This window comes from Hypomesus transpacificus, chromosome 23 (assembly GCF_021917145.1).
Source record: "Hypomesus transpacificus isolate Combined female chromosome 23, fHypTra1, whole genome shotgun sequence".
Lineage (NCBI taxonomy): Eukaryota > Metazoa > Chordata > Actinopteri > Osmeriformes > Osmeridae > Hypomesus > Hypomesus transpacificus.
The window spans coordinates 5,848,635-5,865,557 of record NC_061082.1 but is presented as its reverse complement, the minus strand read 5'-3'; the positions used below and the strand labels follow the sequence as shown (position 1 = coordinate 5,865,557).

The following is a 16,923-nucleotide window of genomic DNA, read 5'->3' as shown; positions in this document are numbered from 1 at the left end:
GCTAGTTGAGGTTATTCATTAATTCTTCGTTAAAGGGGGCAGCCAAAGCAACGAATGTTATGCGGATTCTCCAAAAACCAACACAACTAATTGCTTTCAATTGAACAGGAATGTTTGTTGATGTTTCCATTAGGTCCATAACTAGTCACCAAAGTACTCAAAATACTAACATTATAAAAACATTACTGCAAGAGGTGCAACGTAAACGGCGCAACATAATGTACATACATTTGAAGGTTTCAAGATCCCTTCCAAGGTCGTTCATCAGGGTGTGGAGAGACGATGCTTTGACATCGGCAAGTGTTTGCTTATGTTGTTGGCATAGGAATAAACGGCTTAGACCTATGGTGTTCACTCCATCTCTCTGTCACAAACACAAACACAAACACACACACTCACACACACACACACACACACACACACACACACACACACACACACACACACACACACACTCACACAGGTAAACACACTCACACACAGCTGATTATAGAGTCAGTACACACCACAATCTTTACAGTCCTCTACAAATAGAGTACTTGAGTGTGACAGGCAGAGCAATGACACATTCACCCTCTGCTCCCTCTCTTACTCACACTCAGTCCTCTCTCTCTCTCCCTTGAGAGAGACCGGAGGCCTGAGGTCAGAAAAACCTGCCTGCAGAGAGGGAGATGAAGAGAGAGAGAGACAGAGAGAGAGAGAGACACAGAGAGAGAGAGGGAGAGAGAGAGAGAGACACAGAGAGAGAGAGGGAGAGAGAGACACAGAGAGAGAGAGACACAGAGAGAGAGAGACACAGAGAGAGAGAGAGAGAGAGAGAGAGAGAGAGAGAGAGAGAGAGAGAGAGAGAGAGAGAGAGAGAGAGGGGGGGGGGGGGGGAGGGGTGGCAGGAAGGCCGGGAGAGAGGGGTAGAGTGAGTGAAAGGGGGAAGTGTGAACAAGAGAGCATGGAGGTGCAGAAAATAGCGCTAGAATTTTCTGGGAAACCATGCGAGGGGTCTTTCATCACTAGTCTGGACACCATCCCACACACAAAGGGAGAGAGAGGGGCAATCGAAAAAAACTTGATGTTGGAGAGAGAGTGTGGTGGATCAGAAGGAAGGAAGGAAGGAGAAAGAGAAAGAGAGAGAGAGAGGGGCGAGATGGGAACGTATTTTATTTTGACGCATTGCATACTTTCCAACTAGGTACCACAGGGAATACCACTGTAGCAAGCTGTAACAATGGGTTGATGTGTGTGTGTGTGTGTTTGAGTGTGTGAGTGCGCTAACTTTGTGTGTTTGCTTATGCGAACGTGCAGGTGGCGACTCCAAATGAATGAATAAAATGGAATCTGACAGAAAGAATTGAATCATGATCACAGCTGATTAAAAGAGTGTTTTTCCAAGAGATGTTAGTTAAAAACATATAAAAGAAAACCGCCGAGTGCAGACAAAGGGGGTAGCCTGTCAAGCTAAAGTCCAAGTCAACCTGTGAATATTTGTTGTTATTGGCTTTCACTCCTTAATGAAAAAGGGATGGAGAGGGATGAGAGGATTATTGTGGGGAGACAAAGAAAGAGAGAGAGGGAGAGAGAGAGAGACAGAAGACAGTGAGAGGAGAAGATTGAGGGGGGAACAGGGGATGGAATATAAGAACAGACAGAAGACAGTGAGAGGAGAAGATTGAGGGGGGAACAGGGGATGGAATATAAGAACAGGGTTATGGAAACAACAAGGATGGAGGGAGATATTGTGTCTCAATAGCTGAGAGAGAGTTGGGCCATCGTGGGCTATTCCACAGCAGCATGTGTGTGTGTCGTTTGTGTATGTCGTGTGTCGTGTGTCGTGTGTGTGTCGTGTGTGTGTGTCGTGTGTGTGTGTCGTCTGTGTGTCATGTGTGTGTGTCGTGTGTGTGTGTGTGTGTCGTGTGTGTGTGTCGTGTGTGTGTGTCGTGTGTGTGTCGTGTGTGTGTGTTGTGTGTGTGTGTGTGTGTGTGTCGTCTGTGTGTCATGTGTGTGTGTCGTGTGTGTGTGTCGTGTGTGTGTGTCGTGTGTGTGTCGTGTGTGTGTGTCGTCTGTGTGTCATGTGTGTGTGTCGTGTGGGTGTGTCGTGTGTGTGTGTCATGTGTGTGTGTCGTGTGTGTGTGTCGTGTGTGTGTGTCGTGTGTGTGTGTCGTGTGTGTGTGTGTCGTCTGTGTGTCATGTGTGTGTGTCGTGTGTGTGTGTCATGTGTGTGTGTCGTGTGTGTGTCGTGTGTGTGTGTCGTCTGTGTGTCGTGTGTGTGTGTCGTGTGTGTGTGTCGTGTGTGTGTGTCGTGTGTGTGTCGTGTGTGTGTGTCGTGTGTGTGTGTGTGTGTCGTGTGTGTGTGTCGTGTGTGTGTCGTGTGTGTGTCGTGTGTGTGTCATGTGTGTGTGTCGTGTGTGTGTGTCGTGTGTGTGTGTGTCGTGTGTGTGTGTGTGTGTCGTATGTGTGTCGTGTGTGGGTGAGGGTCAGGGTAAGTGGATTACAAAGGGAGGCCTTAAAAGGTTACAGGCCCACCACTGTTCCAGAGTTCCTGAGTAATGGAGAGAGAGAAAGACAGAGAGAGAGACAGAGAGACAGAGAAAGACAAAGAGAGAGAGAGAGAAATAGAGAGACAGAGAGAGAAAGAGAGAGACAGAGAGAGAGTGGGTTTTATCTCCTGTTGCGCCACAGTATTTATAGCCTATCTCAAAAAAGAAAGCCTTTCCCCTCCCTCACTCCTCCGATGCTCCTCCCTCTCCCTCTCTGGCCCTCTATGCCTCTCTCATTCCCCCCTCTATCCCTTCCTCAGCCCCCCCCCCCCCCTCTCTGGGCCTCTCTCATACCCCCCCTCCATCCCTCCCTCTCCCCCCTTCTGGCCCTTCCCCTTACCCCCCCTCCTGGCCCTCCCTCACCCCTGTCCCAATTAATCCTCTCTGGGTGGGGTAATCCAATCAGAGGTGACTAGAGAGCGCCCTGCGACTCTCCCCTCAGTCTGAGCAGACTCCTCACTGACACACACTTCTCTGAGAAGAAGGTAAGACCTCGCTGTGCTCATTCCTCCTCCTCCTCCACCAGCCTGTCTCTCCATTCATCCCTCCATCCATTCATCCGTCCCATCTTCTATGGGACTCCTTCACTTCTCTCTTCTTCCTCACCGTGACCCAAAAACCTGCACATCCCTCCCTTCGTTTTGCTTCCCTTCTGCTCTCCCTCCTCTCTCTCTCTCTCTCTCTCTCTCTCTCTCTCTCTCTCCCTCCTCTCTCTCTCTCTCTCTCTCTCTCTCTCTCTTTCTCTCACGTCCAGCAGCTTGTCCACCTCCCATCTCTGTCCTCTTCCACTGCCGGGTCTCCCTGCCGTTCTCGCTGGCAGCCTCTCCACAGTTTACTGAAACTCTTTCATTCTTTCATTTTTTCATTCCCACTTTTGTCCTTTTCACCTCCCTTCCTTTTCTGTCTCTTAATCAGGTGGGATTTTGTGGCCATGTTTGTGCGCATAGCTCTTGTTTGTACATTTAGAATGAATGAATGACTTAATTAAATCTTACTACTTTAAAGAAACAAAGTTATTTTTCCAGTTTGAAATGAGCTCTTGGAATGTTTTAGGAATGCTGTGGTTGCAAGCCAAGTGTAATGAGGATAAATGTATCGGTTCAAATGTTAGTATGATTTACAAATATTGAAAGGCAAGTGATTTCAAAGCCTTGTTTTACAAGATATAGGGCTGTACAGTGAGAGCAGTAGATGTTAGGTTATAGGGTCAACGAGAGCATTTCAGCACCTACTTGCCAGTTCTATCTTCATTACGGCTGTGTCCATCGTGACGCAAGAGAAATGCACTAGTAAGCACATACTAGGGAAGCATATTGAAGCTTCGCAATAGTAATTGGAAGATATTGCATTTAGCATCTACCACCTGTTCAAGCTTCTGTGTGTGTGGTGGGGTGTGGGGGTGGGAATGGGGGCCTGTTTAACGCCCTCAAGGTTATTTAAACAAACCTAAAATTTCAAGTGAGGTGAGGTTACACAAGCCTATGACAGGCAGGAGATATTGTGTATAAGACTCTTTGCTAACCGTCCATCAAAGTTCACACACTCACACAGAAAGACACAGCTGTTGTCAGCTGTTGGCTGTTTGAGAGATGAGAGTTACAACCTCTCTGAAAGAGAGAGAGAGAGAGTGTTACAACCTCTCTGAGAGAGAGCGAGAGAGAGAGAGAGAGAGAGAGAGAGAGATGAGAAGAGAGAGACCACTAATGACAACCTTGCTTGATCATCTAATTCCCGTGACTGACAATTACAGCTGGCATTAAACCCCACTGTCTGTTCTCTAACTCACTGGACATCTAATTGTGTCATCCAAGTGTTTCATGGCAACATCATTGTTTAGACAATGGGTATCTGTATGTGCGTGAGTCCATGTATTGAAAGCTATTTTCAAGTACTGTATAACCGATGACAATGCCATCTCATACAGATACAAACACACTCATACACACCCATGCGCACACACACACACACACAAAACATGTCAGGAATGTTACTGACTAGTTCTTTCCTCGACCACAATGTGAGATTTCTGCAGTTATCATAAATTTCACTACACACAGTCAAATTATACCACCAGACACATTTACAACTAAAACACAAACAAGCAATAGGCACAGCTCCTTGTCTCTATACTTGGGTGAATTACATACAGTACTTCAGCTTCTTGAAAGTATTTAATTAGCTTCACATTTGTCTCTTATGGGAGTGTTGGTTTCACCACACTCTGGATGAACTAAATCAAGCACACCCCAAGTATTTGGTGACAGTAACTGACCCTGTCTTAAGGGTAGTTGTGATTGTGGTAAGGGAGATGTGTATCCTGTCTAGTCTGACTGGTGAGGGCTTGGCTTAATGGGACAAGGCAGCTGTTAGAGGGGCTCCTATCACCAAATGACCCCCCCCCACCCCCCCCCCCACTCTCCCAGGAGTACCCCCCACCCCCCACACTCTCCCAGGAGCACCCCCCCACCCCCCACACTCTACCAGGAGTACCCCCCACCCCCCATACTCTACCAGGAGTACCCCCCACCCCTCAACATACACTCTCCCAGGAGCACCCCTGCACCTGGAGTGCTTCTGGGGAGTCCAGTCCACCTGTCTCTCTCCTGGCACACCCTTAGACAGTTGGCTGGTATCTGGCGTGCGCTCGTTTTGGAATGCGTGGCTCGCCCCCATCCGAGAGAACATCGGGGCTGTAGGAAACAGCTGTTGGCAAACCCCCGAATAGATGCTGGTTTTATTCCTGGCAGCTTGGTTGATCTGGTTGTATTTTAGGAGTGAGATGGAGCCTTGATGTAAGCTAGGTGAGTCATGGATAGGCTAACGGAGAGAGAGGGAATGTGGAAGGGGTGGGGAGAGGGATTTGGAAGAAATGTAGAGATGGTTAGAGGACCAGTACACCAAATAGCTTCTTCAGCCCTTGGTTATTAGGGTAACAGACAGTGACACACTGTGATGTCCCCATAGTGCCAGGCTGGAGAGCCAGAGCCAGAAATAGGAAATGCAATCTAGGAGAGATAATGAGAGGATTGGGAAGCTGAAAAGTAGGAGGAACAACGAAGAGCACCAGCCACAAGAGTGTGTGTATGTGTGTGTGTACTTGTAGTGTGCGCGAGTTTGTGTGTGTGTAGCATAGTGTGTACATGTCTGTGTGTGTAGCGTGTGTGCGAGGATGTGTCCGTGTGCAGCGTGTGTGTCTAGTGTGAGTGTATGTGGGTGGGTGTGGGTAGCTGCAGCACGGGGTGAAGGGGGCAGAGAGCCTGCTAGTAGCGGAGGAAGAGAGTGAGTGAAAAAGTGAGAGGAGGAATTTAAGTCAGAGAGGGACATTCTTTGGTTTTCCTCTGGCTCCTTATATGGTCAAACCATGACTGAGAAGTGGACAAGCAGACGGCAGCGTGGGCTGGAGAGGAGGAGAGGAGGAGAGGAGGAGAGGGGTGAGGAGAGGGGCAGAGCATGGACAGTCGTGTGTTTGGGACACTGGGGACTTCTAGGAGAAATACACTCTCTCACACACACACGCACACACGCACGCACAAAGACACTCATCGCTGGTCTTCACAGAGCGACCGTCGGGGGAAACAGTTGAGGATAAGCAGAGGTCTTACAAGGGGCATAACTGTTAACAGCTGCAGAGTGTGAGTAGCCATTATGATACATACATACACATGCACACGCACACACACACACAGACACGCTCACACGTGCAGGCGGAGGGGATACAATGTGATGGTGATGACAGTGTGAGGTGATCTGATGGATGGGTGGTTGCAGAGTGACATTAGTGAGTGTTGGTATGCCACAGGGCAGAAGTCATCTGTCTCTCTCTCCCTGTGTCTGAGTGATTGGAGCTATTTATACCAGCTCATCTGTCATTCCTCCACCCAGACACCAGGGAAAATGACTTGAAGATTACAATAGAGAAAGAAAGAGAGAACGTGAAAGACAGAAAGATGTGAAACTGCAGACTGACACTGAAAGTGATGTGCTGAGCGAGAGAGATATGATGCAATAGGTTTTCAGAAAGGCGCCTGTGAACTTTGAATCGGTTTCCGCTTTAAGTCAGGGAAAAAACTTTGCCGTGTTAAAAAGGACAAGCTTAAAAAAACTTGTCTACAAAGACGAACCTGTATAGAGATGCTACGTTTTGTTAGCCAAGCCGGTTTATTCTTACAACAATGTGGTGCACTGTATGTACAATAATTTGTCTTATGTCTGAACATACCCGCCTTCATGAACAAGGGAAAAGCCATTTAGTTTTGCTTGGGAAAGCAGGAAGTCAATGCTGCAAACATGAATGAAATTCCAATCTTGCTCATTTAGAAAGTGACTTAAGCTCTCCTTTCCCCCCGCCTACCCTCCCTCCCTCCCCCCTCTCCTCCTCTCCCTCTTCTCAGTTGAGCAGAGTGGACCAGTCCCACTGACAGGATGACAGAGCGCTACGACTGCCACTACTGCAAGGAGTCCCTGTTTGGGAAGAAGTATGTTCTCCGGGAGGACAACCCCTACTGTGTGAAGTGCTACGAGAGCCTCTACTCCAACACCTGTGAAGACTGCAAGAAGCCCATCGGCTGCAACACCAGGGTGAGGTGAACACACACACGCACTCTTTTTTTCCCTCTTTTTTTTCTCTCTCTCACACACTTCAATCTCATTTGAAATCCCTGGAATTGGCTCACATTGACACACCCTTGTAGATGGACACGCAAACACACACACACACACACTGTCTAATCACCCCTTCTGGTCCCTTCCATAGGACCTGTCCTATAAGGATCGCCACTGGCACGAGGACTGTTTCCAGTGCTTCCAGTGTAAACGCTCCCTGGTGGACAAGCCCTTCTCCACCAAAGATGACCAGCTGCTCTGCACAGAGTGCTACTCCAATGAGTACTCCTCCAAGTGCCATGAGTGCAAGAAGACCATCATGCCTGGTAAGACCAGCAGGAGTAACAGGTTGATCTGGGATGCACTTGGTTCGGGGAGTAGGAGGCATTAGACACAAGCAAGTAGGCAGGCAGACATGGAGGAAGGGAGGCAGACAGAGAGGGAAGGAGGCAGGCTACAGGCAACCGCACATTTAAATAACAAACTTGACCCCAAAGATTCAGTCTCTCCATGTGTTTATACGTGACATCATCCAGAGTGTGTTACACAGGAAATAGAGCATGTCTGTTGCCAGAGGCAGGATTTTATCAAAACAGACCACTCTCTCTCAAACTTTCTCTGCTATCATTAGGCTTAGATGAATGTGAATGAAACCCCCCCCCTCCACCTCGGTCCATCTTGTGTCTCCTCCAGGCTCCAGGAAGATGGAGCACAAGGGGAACAGCTGGCATGAGACCTGCTTCACATGCCAGCGCTGCCAGCAGCCCATCGGCACCAAGAGCTTCATCCCTAAGGAGAACAACAACTTCTGTGTGCCCTGCTACGAGAAGCAGTTTGCCATGCAGTGTGTGCAGTGCAAGAAGGTTGGTTTAAGCCCTGTTATTTACGTACAGTACCTGTTATTGTACGTCTTTTCTAGTTCATTCAAGTTGATTCTAGTTCTGCAGCAGATATTTGTCTGGAATTATCTGTCCCGTCTTGTCCTCTCATATTATCATCTCAGGACTTTGTGTGATAGACATTTACCCGACCAATAGGAGCTCTGTGTGAACTTTCTCTCTTAACCCTTCATCCTCTCAGCCAATCACCACTGGGGGGGTGACCTACCGAGATCAGCCCTGGCACAAGGACTGCTTCCTGTGTACCAGCTGCAAGCAGCAGCTGTCAGGCCAGCGTTTCACCTCTCGAGACGACTTTGCCTACTGCCTCAACTGCTTCTGCAACCTGTACGCCAAGAAGTGTGCATCCTGCACCACCCCCATCAGCGGTGAGCACAGGGTTCCATCTCCATCCCTCTCTCTCTCTCTCTCTCTCTCTCCATCCATACCTCCCTCCAGCATGTACTCTACATCCATACATCTCATCTACTCTCCACCCATCTATGCTTCTGACTGGTGTCTGTTTTCTAACAGTATGCTACATTTGCCACTGACAATTTAAGTCATATCTTGCCTGTCCTGACCAGCTCTCCCCCTCCCCCTCTCTCCCCCCCTCCCTCCCTCCCCCTCTCTCTCTCCAGGTCTGGGAGGCAGCAAGTACATCTCCTTTGAGGAGCGCCAATGGCACAACGACTGCTTCAACTGTAAGAAGTGCTCTGTGTCCCTGGTGGGGCGGGGCTTCCTCACTGAGCGCGACGACATCCTGTGCCCGGAGTGCGGCAAAGATATCTGATTGGGCTGGCAATAAACGGCTGATGGTTGTGATTGGTCACTTTTGATTCGGTCACAGAGGATCTATGAGGCGAACCTAGAGCAAAAAGCTAGTGTACCGCTCCAACCCTGCCTGGCTGCCTGACTGTCTGGATGACAAAGCAGACACTGGCTGCTCCAGCTAACTAACCCATTTAGCTAATATGAAGTACAGTAACCTAACCTGTAACTATATTTGACTGTCAGTGCAACAGCGAATCTTGCTTCTTGCATGCAAAGGCTGGATAATCTATACATATCCATTTGACGTTTTGAGGCGCATGAGTGTCTGATGTGATAATCAGTTATATACAGATATGAAATATATATTCAGAGTTTATATAAATATATATGTATGCTATACAGGTGGTGTGTTTGGAAGAGCAGAAACCGTGCAGTGAATGTGAAATCCCGATGTGAACCAGGCTTATACATACATAAAGGGCCACGTTAAAGAGTTCAAAAGATACACGTTTGAGCCATGTTTTCAGTCTTTTAGGAACTAAAATAAATGAATAGTACAAACAAGTACACCGAAAGGTAAATAGGAGTTTTGTCAATATTGTTTTTGCTTTCAAGATCTTGCCTTAATAAAGCTGGTACCAAAACATTGAGTGTGTAAACAATTGAGCAAATCAAAACCTCAAAGACATACACTGTCAGCCCAGGGAACCCCATATCAAGTCTGTGTGCCTCAAATTCAAATAAAGTACTTTAAAAATAACCAAATTATGTGTAAACAATCTGTATGGCATTTAATAACTGACAGCAAAGACATGATAGAGCCAACTCATCATCTATGGCTCCACCTAATGGTCAAAGACATATATCACCTTGCTGAATTAAAATTGCATTTCCTTACCATGAAGCTACAGTAAAAAACACACTAAAAAAACACTGTAACTTACTAATCAGAGCCCTGAATTCCATAGCACACAACACTCGCAGGAAGCTCATTATATAAATCACACAAACACATCCTCCATTACCGATTACATGCTATATCATCACGCAGTTAATAAATAGAAAGTGGAAGAAAAAAAAACAGATGTTGAGAGTCCAGTCCTATCTGAGGGTGTGGAGGAGCTGGCTACCTGTCTGCAAGGCCACGACAGGTGGGAGGAGAAGGCTGAACAGCCTTTACCAGGACCACCTGGCAGGTACCATCCAGTCTTCCTCCTCATCCACACAGAACCAGGCCAGGCTGGGCCCCAGGCCAGAGGGAGGCAGGGCGGGGCCACCAGCAGTCAGGCAGGTGGACCAGACTTCCTACTGCTCCCCAAGTTTAGAGCTACGTCTGCTGTGTGACATCACTGAGCATCGCAGCAGGAGGGTGGTTGCTGCTGTGTGACATCACTGAGCATCGCAGCAGGAGGGTGGTTGCTGCTGTGTGACATCACTGAGCATCGCAGCAGGAGGGTGGTTGCTGCTGTGTGACATCACTGAGCATCGCAGCAGGAGGGTGGTTGCTGCTGTGTGACATCACTGAGCATCGCAGCAGGAGGGTGGTTGCTGCTGTGTGACATCACTGAGCAGTGTGACATCACTGAGCATCACAGCAGAAGGGTGGGTTCAGAGCCCTGCAGTGTGTTTAGGGTGGCGACCTGCTATTAATGACATTTCCAGGTGGTGCTTAACCTTCCACATGGGGCAACAGTCATGGTCCAGGGGTCACGGTCCAGGGGTCGAGGTCCAGGGGTCAGGGGTCGAGGAGTAAGGGGTCACGGCCATGTCACATGCTGGATCTTCTTCTTCACCTCTGGAGACTTTGATACACCCTGAAAACACAGACAACATGTGAACACAGATATTCAAATATATTTTCTTTTTGGGGGGGGGGGGGGGGGGGGGGATGTTTCCCTACCGAGCTGTCCGCCTCTCGTTTGAGAGAGACTGATGATGGGGAGACGAGTCTACCATTCCCTGTTGGACCCGCATGAACCTTGACTGTGGTGGACGAGGAGGAGGAGGGGGAGGAGGAGGAAGACGAGATGGTCAGCCTGCGTACAGGGTTGGAGAGGTTGACAGATGGCGGAGGCTTCAGCCGGTCAGTTCCTACCCCAAACCCTGGAGCTTCCTCTGGTTTCTTCACCCTCAACGGCCCGGCATGTGACGACCTGCCGTCAAACACGACAAAAGGCCGCTTTCCGCTCGTGTCACTGCTGCAGTTGTGAAGCAAGCAGAGACAGACTCAGACAAGCAAAACCTTTCAGGTCCATTATAATAGTCCAGCATAATGCACTAGTCAACAGAGAGCTCAAATACAAGTCAAATAGGGTACAGTTCAAGACTCTCTTAGCAGTATATTTATTGACTGTACTGAACATTTTTAAGCTTTACTTTCAAAACTTCATATTAGCCTTTACCTGTATGAACGTCCACCGGCCGGGGACTGTCGTGGGCGCATCCGTTCCATTTTCCGACCCCAGCGGCTGTTAGGCAGCGCTCTTTGAGGGAGAGGGATGATGTGCCGTAGGTAGAGTTCCGTAAGTCGGTCACGGGTCTCATCTTCTCCAGTGCTTATATTTCTCTGTTGGAGAGGTGATGTATCGGCTGATAAGTATTCGAGAGCAAGTAGAATGCCCTTTGTCTTAAAGGGCAATCAGTGCAAAGCTAGACTGGCTATCGATGGTGTCGCTTATGCTTAGCTAGCTGTCATTCTCATTCAAAGCGTGTGTAGCTAGCTAGCTAGCAAGCTAAGTTGGCTAGCTAGCACTAGCCACTAGGGACTACTAACAATGGTCCAAATAGGCACTGTTGCTTACCTCGTGTAGAACTAGTTGTATAAAGTCTCGGGATAGGAGCTCGGGGTGTAATAGATCTACTTTGGAATCAGTTTTATCGCTGGTTCTGCGTGTCTCATCTCGTCTTGTACTGATGCTCGCCATGTTTCACTACTGTCCCAACAGCCACTGCGTTAAAGGAACAGTCCGCAGAATAATTCCAAGGGACATATTTTACGTTCACTTTCATGAACATTCTCAGTTTTTTCCAATGTTGTAAGTGTTATATGCTGGCCAGACGGTTAAAGCAAGGAAATAAACCTTGTTAGGTCAGACACTTCCATGTCTCTTATCAATGTTGCATAGTGTTACCTAGTCAGACTAGAGTTTTTCTAAATGTTGTATTTTTCTGTAAATGCAAATAAATAAATAACACGATGCAACCTAGTCAGTCCAGTGGAAGCACAGTAATTGCGTTGCATTTGGAGGAGTTTTTATGAACATGGATCTTGCAAAACCCCACATAAAATCACTCAGTCACCATAGCAATCAACAGGCCATTTCAGTATCGCAGCAACATCAGCACATATTGACATTGTTCAAGCAACTGTATGTTTACCCTAGGTTTCCCTGCAAAGCCTACCTGTTTACAGCTTTCTTTCTTAGATTTTAAATTTCTCTTTTACTCTAAGAAAGCCATGATGGCAAGTCTGTTTTGACCACTCATTTCATCCAACCAACTAAATAATGTGTCACCAATGACATAATCAGGCACTTTACATTTTAACATTTCATATCAACTTTTCCAAAACTTTTTATTGTACATGAATACATATAAAACAACCATCTAGTGAACAACAATGTACTCTGCTCAAAAACACCAACATACAAAAGAACTCACTGACACTCAGATTCCCACTCGTTATTATTTGGTCACTTCCTGGCACATTCTTATCTGCCAGGAGAATGTGAGGAAAGTTATTAAGATATTATTATGTTACAACTGACCAGACAACTTATTAGTCGGTTGTGCTTGTCAGTGAGACAAAGAGAGATATCATAAGACAAAACCACCAGTGAGCATCATTATTCATTGTACAGTATATATTCAAAGATTCGACATAAGGTAAAAGAGAGAGGAGAGGGCGAGAATAGAGAGATGCAGACGGGATGAGGAAGGGAGGTACAGTATCCGTCATCCAAGGTCGGAGAAAGAGGGACGGTAGAAAGTGAGACGTACAAGTGTGGACACAGCAATAGATCATCAACATGGGACATAGGAGGGGAGCCTAAAGTCAACACAGCGCCAGAGCTGTCTTCCACATCTTCTTAATGACTTTACAGTAATGAGAGGAGATGTAATACCTTACGCGAGTAAGTAAGTAAACACCACGTGATTTCCCAGAGTTGCCACTGTCACCCACATGGCAGATATGGGTCAAAACACCTCTTCCTTTTCATATGCTAAGTGTTTGCTTGAGTCTGCTTGGAGCTCCAAGCAAGTTGCCTGAAGCTGGTTGGTTCCGCTGGGCCAGACAGAACTCAATCCCGGGTAGGTAACTGAAAAGTTTCCAGATCAAACTGCCAGCCATCAGAGTTCCTCACACTGCCGACTGGGTCTCGCTGCAGACGTAGATGTTGCTGGGCCTCACCCTCCTCCGGCTGCGTCCAGGCACCCTGGGGCAGAGCCTGCAACTCTTCGGCATGAACTCCAGACAGGCCTCCCTGAACTTCCTGATCCTCCAGCAGTAGATGACGGGGTTGAAGACGGTCTTCAGGTAGCTGAGCCACAGGGCGCCCACGCTGACGGGGTAGAACGCCGGGCTGTAGTAGAACCTGCGGCTGAACACCGCCAGCAGGCTGACCACGGTGTGGGGAAGCCAGCACACCGAGAACCCGATGAAGAGGATGAGGATGGTGGTGAAGGCCCGCGTCTTGAAGCTCATGTCTACGTTGACCTGCGGGGGGCGCTGCAGGCCGGTGAGCCCCAGCTTGCTGACCTGGTTGAGGGCAGGCAGGGTGGCCTGGTCGCTGGTGTGGTTGTGGATGCGCAGGGCGTTGCGGCGCACCGTGTTGAGGATGCAGAGGTAGGAGTACAGCATGACGCCGAACGGCACGAAGAACACCGCCACGGCGAGCAGCACGGTGTAGCCGCGGTCCGCCAGGGACTCACTGTATCCCAGGACGCACTGGGGCGCCCAGGCGCCCCCGATGCCGGCCGCACCCGCCCTCCAGCCCACCACGGAGGGCAGCGCCACACACAGGCTCAGTGCCCAGGACGCCACGATCAGCAGCTTGGCGCGGTGAGGGGTCAGCTTGTCCTGCCGCTGCACGATGATCAGGAACCTGTCCACGCTGATGATCAGGAGGATGGACACGCCCTCCAGCACAAACAGCCAATACAGCATGATGGACGCCCGGCAGAAACCGCCCCCGAAACGCCAGTCGGCGGTTGCCACGGTAACGGCGGTGAAGGGCATGCAGAGCAGCGAGAGCATGATGTCGGAAAAGGCGAGCGTGGCCAGGAGAAGATTGATGGCCGAGCGCATGGCGGGCTTCTGGTAAACAATCAGACACACAATGGCGTTGCCGAGGAAACCGATGGTTATCATGAAGATCATTATGGCGGCCAGAGTGACGCGAAGCGTGACAGGCATCAGAGCGGTCTCCTCCTCCTCCTCATCGTCGGGCAGTGACGGCACAATCTCTGGCCCCTCCCCCAGATCGATAGGCTCCAACAGACCACACCCACCCAGCAAGCTGCCATTGCAAAATGCCATGGCAACGGCAAAGTTACCAAACAATGTCAGTCCCACAACAGTTACACATCCTAGTTCCTTGTTGTCGTTTGTACTTCAGAGCGTCCTCCATCAGCAGCGGTTTTAGCGATGTCTGATAAAGAGAACACAGAACACAATATGAAACATTTGTATTTTTTGTTGTTTTTTGTAGTAAAAAATTTAAAAAAGACTACCGAGCTGCCGCTCAGTGCTCACAAAGCTGGAGTAGAAACTGAATGGTTCCACTCTGCTTTTAGCACAGGGTCCCACACACACACACATGTGCCTGAGCCCAGTGACTGAGCCTGGCGTATTGGGCAGACGAGTGTCTCATCAGTGTCAGCGGACACCGTCACAGAGAGACGTCTGATCTCCTCCACCATCTCAAAGTGATGCTCATCGTTTGAAGCGCCTTTCGTAAGCGCGAGTTTAAATCAGCAGCAGGGGCAGAGGTGCTTCGATCTGGGAGGCTGGATCTGACGTCGGTTTGTGGACACTTACGTAAGCGGAGCCTCAGAGTTCTCCCCACTCACTGACTCGTCTGAAGAGCGATCGGAGGACGTGCGATGTGACACACACCGTTATAAAGGCATAGATGTAGCGGGTTCATTGTTTTACAGGCCTTGCAGAGCTGAGATAAATAAAATAACAACAACAACAACAAAACGTACATTTATTTGCACACTCTCTCTCTTACACTGACATACACACTGACACCCACACGTGCTCGCACACACACACACACACACACACATACACACACACACACACACACCTGTTAGTCTTCCGTTAGCCTGCTGGATCACCCGCTGGTGCAGCTCGGTGTGTTTGGTGTATCCCTGATGAAAGGCAGAAGCATCTTCAAAAGAGCTCACTCCCAGGATACCGCTGTTGCTATGGTTTCCACCCTTCGTAATGCTATTTGGGGGTAGGATAATAGAGAGGGTGTTCTGTGGTGTTCCCCATCACGATGCAGTGCGTGTCGTTCAATCCCAAATCTGGAGCATGCTCATTCCAGGTGAGCCTCTCTCCACTCTCCACTCCGTCCAGGAAGAACGAAGAGAAATGCACCGTTGAGGTCTGGAAAAGAGAATTGTAGAGTTGAGATCAGGGCTAAGATAAGATTGCTGTGTTTACAGCACCGCCGTGTGAAACCAATGGGAGGTTTTGGAAGCCGCATCAACCAACACTGACAGATGAAAACATCCCAAGGGTGGGGAGGGCGAAGAATGACCCCGGCCGAGCGGTACCAGACCCTGCAGCTGAGTCTTATGCGTAGTTGCCACGGCAACCAGGTCATAGGCTCCTTGGCAACAACCCATCTCCCTCTCTCCTTCACCAGCCCCCCCCCACCTCCTCCTCTCACCCCGTCACCACCCCAACCCGTCCTCCCGTCCTCCCCCCCCCCCTACTCTCTGTGCCAGAGTCTGTGAGATTGTGTTTGTGTGTATGTGACAGAGAGGTTGTGAGAGGGTTAGGACCCTTTCAATGAAACACAACATTTCCCAACCAGTCTCTGCATGGCAGGTCTCTGGTGAGACTGACAGGGAGGGTGGAGGCTGGGCTGTAGACACCGGATGATATTAACCTGCACTCTTTCCTGCGCTCTTTCCATCTTACTCTTTCCACCCTCTTTCTTTCTTTTTTCACTCTCCTTAGTGACCTGTTTCTGTTTGGTCGCCTTCCTCTAGTACGATGACTAGGAGGCGGGTGAATGCCTCAAGTCACGAGGGCTCAAATATATACAGGTTGTATACCGTGAAATGACTGAAGAGATTCCTATTGGTTTCTGCCGTCTCTCATGAAAACCAGATAGAGAGATGGAGAGAAGAGAAAGAGGAGAGGAAGAGAGGTTCAACTGAGCCTGTGTGTACAGACCCACAATCAGATCATGAGATGCATCCAAATCAGTAATTCCACACAGTGTAGCCTCATCAACAACCGGTCTTTAGCCAGCAGTCTATACAATCTAACACTTCCCAGGGCTGGTCTTGGCCTGGCAAATCAAGAACTCTGTGATTACTATGTATTCTCTCTTTTGGGAATATCTTAGGATTTACTGGAAGACTCTAGATCATTTTAAAAGATTGCTGACTTTTTAGGCTACATGATCAATAGAACACTTGTACACTGTACATTTATATTGTAGAAACATTATTGCTGTCCAATCCCAGGCTATCTATAGTATACTGTCTACTATGGTACACATGACGAAAAATAACACATTTTCCCTTGTAGTGTCAATAAGGTTGCTAGGATACAGAATATCCCCATTGATTGAGAGGTTGCTTATGTGCTCATGAGCTCTCTTTTCTGTCTCTCTCTCTCTCTCTCTCTCTCTCTGTGTGTGTGTGTGTGTATGTGTGTGTGTCCGTGGAAACTGGATTATTATTTACTAGTCTCATCTCATAAACACGTTTTAGTCTATTGCTCCTACAAAATCTGATCTGACACGTAAAAATAAACAGATACACGATATATTGGCTACGCTAGATGTCCACATCTCTCTTGAGATCTAATAAAAAAATAATAAAAAATCCATGATACATCCATACAGCTTTACCGGTTTACTGTTTTATAGTCTCACTTTATCAGAATT

At 48.4% G+C, this 16,923-nt stretch overlaps 3 protein-coding genes across 4 annotated transcripts; 1 reads left to right on the top strand and 2 right to left on the bottom strand.

Moving 5' to 3' along the window:
* The first annotated feature begins 2,909 nt into the window (after window positions 1-2,909).
* fhl2a (four and a half LIM domains 2a) lies at window positions 2,910-9,545 on the top strand. Of its 2 annotated transcripts, none has more exons than XM_047046151.1 (6): window positions 2,910-3,016; window positions 6,923-7,109; window positions 7,285-7,459; window positions 7,827-7,996; window positions 8,214-8,400; window positions 8,653-9,545. In XM_047046151.1, the coding sequence occupies exons 2-6, from the start codon at window positions 6,954-6,956 to the stop codon at window positions 8,802-8,804; spliced, it is 840 nt and encodes a 279-aa protein (XP_046902107.1). In that variant the 5' UTR covers window positions 2,910-3,016; window positions 6,923-6,953; the 3' UTR covers window positions 8,805-9,545. The 2 variants fall into 2 exon arrangements, with proteins under 2 accessions (XP_046902107.1, XP_046902109.1); XM_047046153.1 differs by lacking the exon at window positions 2,910-3,016 and adding an exon at window positions 5,955-6,163.
* Window positions 9,521-11,756, bottom strand: c23h2orf49 (chromosome 23 C2orf49 homolog). The gene is made up of 4 exons (XM_047046154.1): window positions 11,587-11,756; window positions 11,188-11,351; window positions 10,686-10,983; window positions 9,521-10,599 (listed from the first exon to the last, which is right to left on the bottom strand). Exons 1-4 carry the CDS (start codon window positions 11,707-11,709, stop codon window positions 10,543-10,545), a joined length of 642 nt encoding a protein of 213 aa, XP_046902110.1. The 5' UTR covers window positions 11,710-11,756; the 3' UTR covers window positions 9,521-10,542.
* Window positions 11,757-12,470: 714 nt separating this feature from the next.
* gpr45 (G protein-coupled receptor 45) lies at window positions 12,471-15,214 on the bottom strand. Its single transcript, XM_047046147.1, has 2 exons — window positions 15,100-15,214; window positions 12,471-14,436 (listed from the first exon to the last, which is right to left on the bottom strand). Exon 2 carries the CDS (start codon window positions 14,322-14,324, stop codon window positions 13,146-13,148), a length of 1,179 nt encoding a protein of 392 aa, XP_046902103.1. The 5' UTR covers window positions 14,325-14,436; window positions 15,100-15,214; the 3' UTR covers window positions 12,471-13,145.
* Between the last annotated feature and the right edge of the window lie 1,709 nt (window positions 15,215-16,923).

Bases quoted from the DNA above. Each gene is read 5' to 3' on its own strand.
- fhl2a (XM_047046151.1), top strand. From the start codon at position 6,954: ATGACAGAGCGCTACGACTGCCACTACTGCAAGGAGTCCCTGTTTGGG. The intron at 7,460-7,826 runs GTAAGACCAGCA...TGTCTCCTCCAG, and splicing joins CAAGAAGACCATCATGCCTG to GCTCCAGGAAGATGGAGCAC. The intron at 7,997-8,213 runs GTTGGTTTAAGC...TCATCCTCTCAG, and splicing joins AGTGTGTGCAGTGCAAGAAG to CCAATCACCACTGGGGGGGT.
- c23h2orf49 (XM_047046154.1), bottom strand. From the start codon at position 11,709: ATGGCGAGCATCAGTACAAGACGAGATGAGACACGCAGAACCAGCGAT. The intron at 11,352-11,586 runs GTAAGCAACAGT...CCTCTCCAACAG, and splicing joins TACAACTAGTTCTACACGAG to AGAAATATAAGCACTGGAGA. The intron at 10,984-11,187 runs GTAAAGGCTAAT...TCACAACTGCAG, and splicing joins GCCGGTGGACGTTCATACAG to CAGTGACACGAGCGGAAAGC.
- gpr45 (XM_047046147.1), bottom strand. From the start codon at position 14,324: ATGGCATTTTGCAATGGCAGCTTGCTGGGTGGGTGTGGTCTGTTGGAG.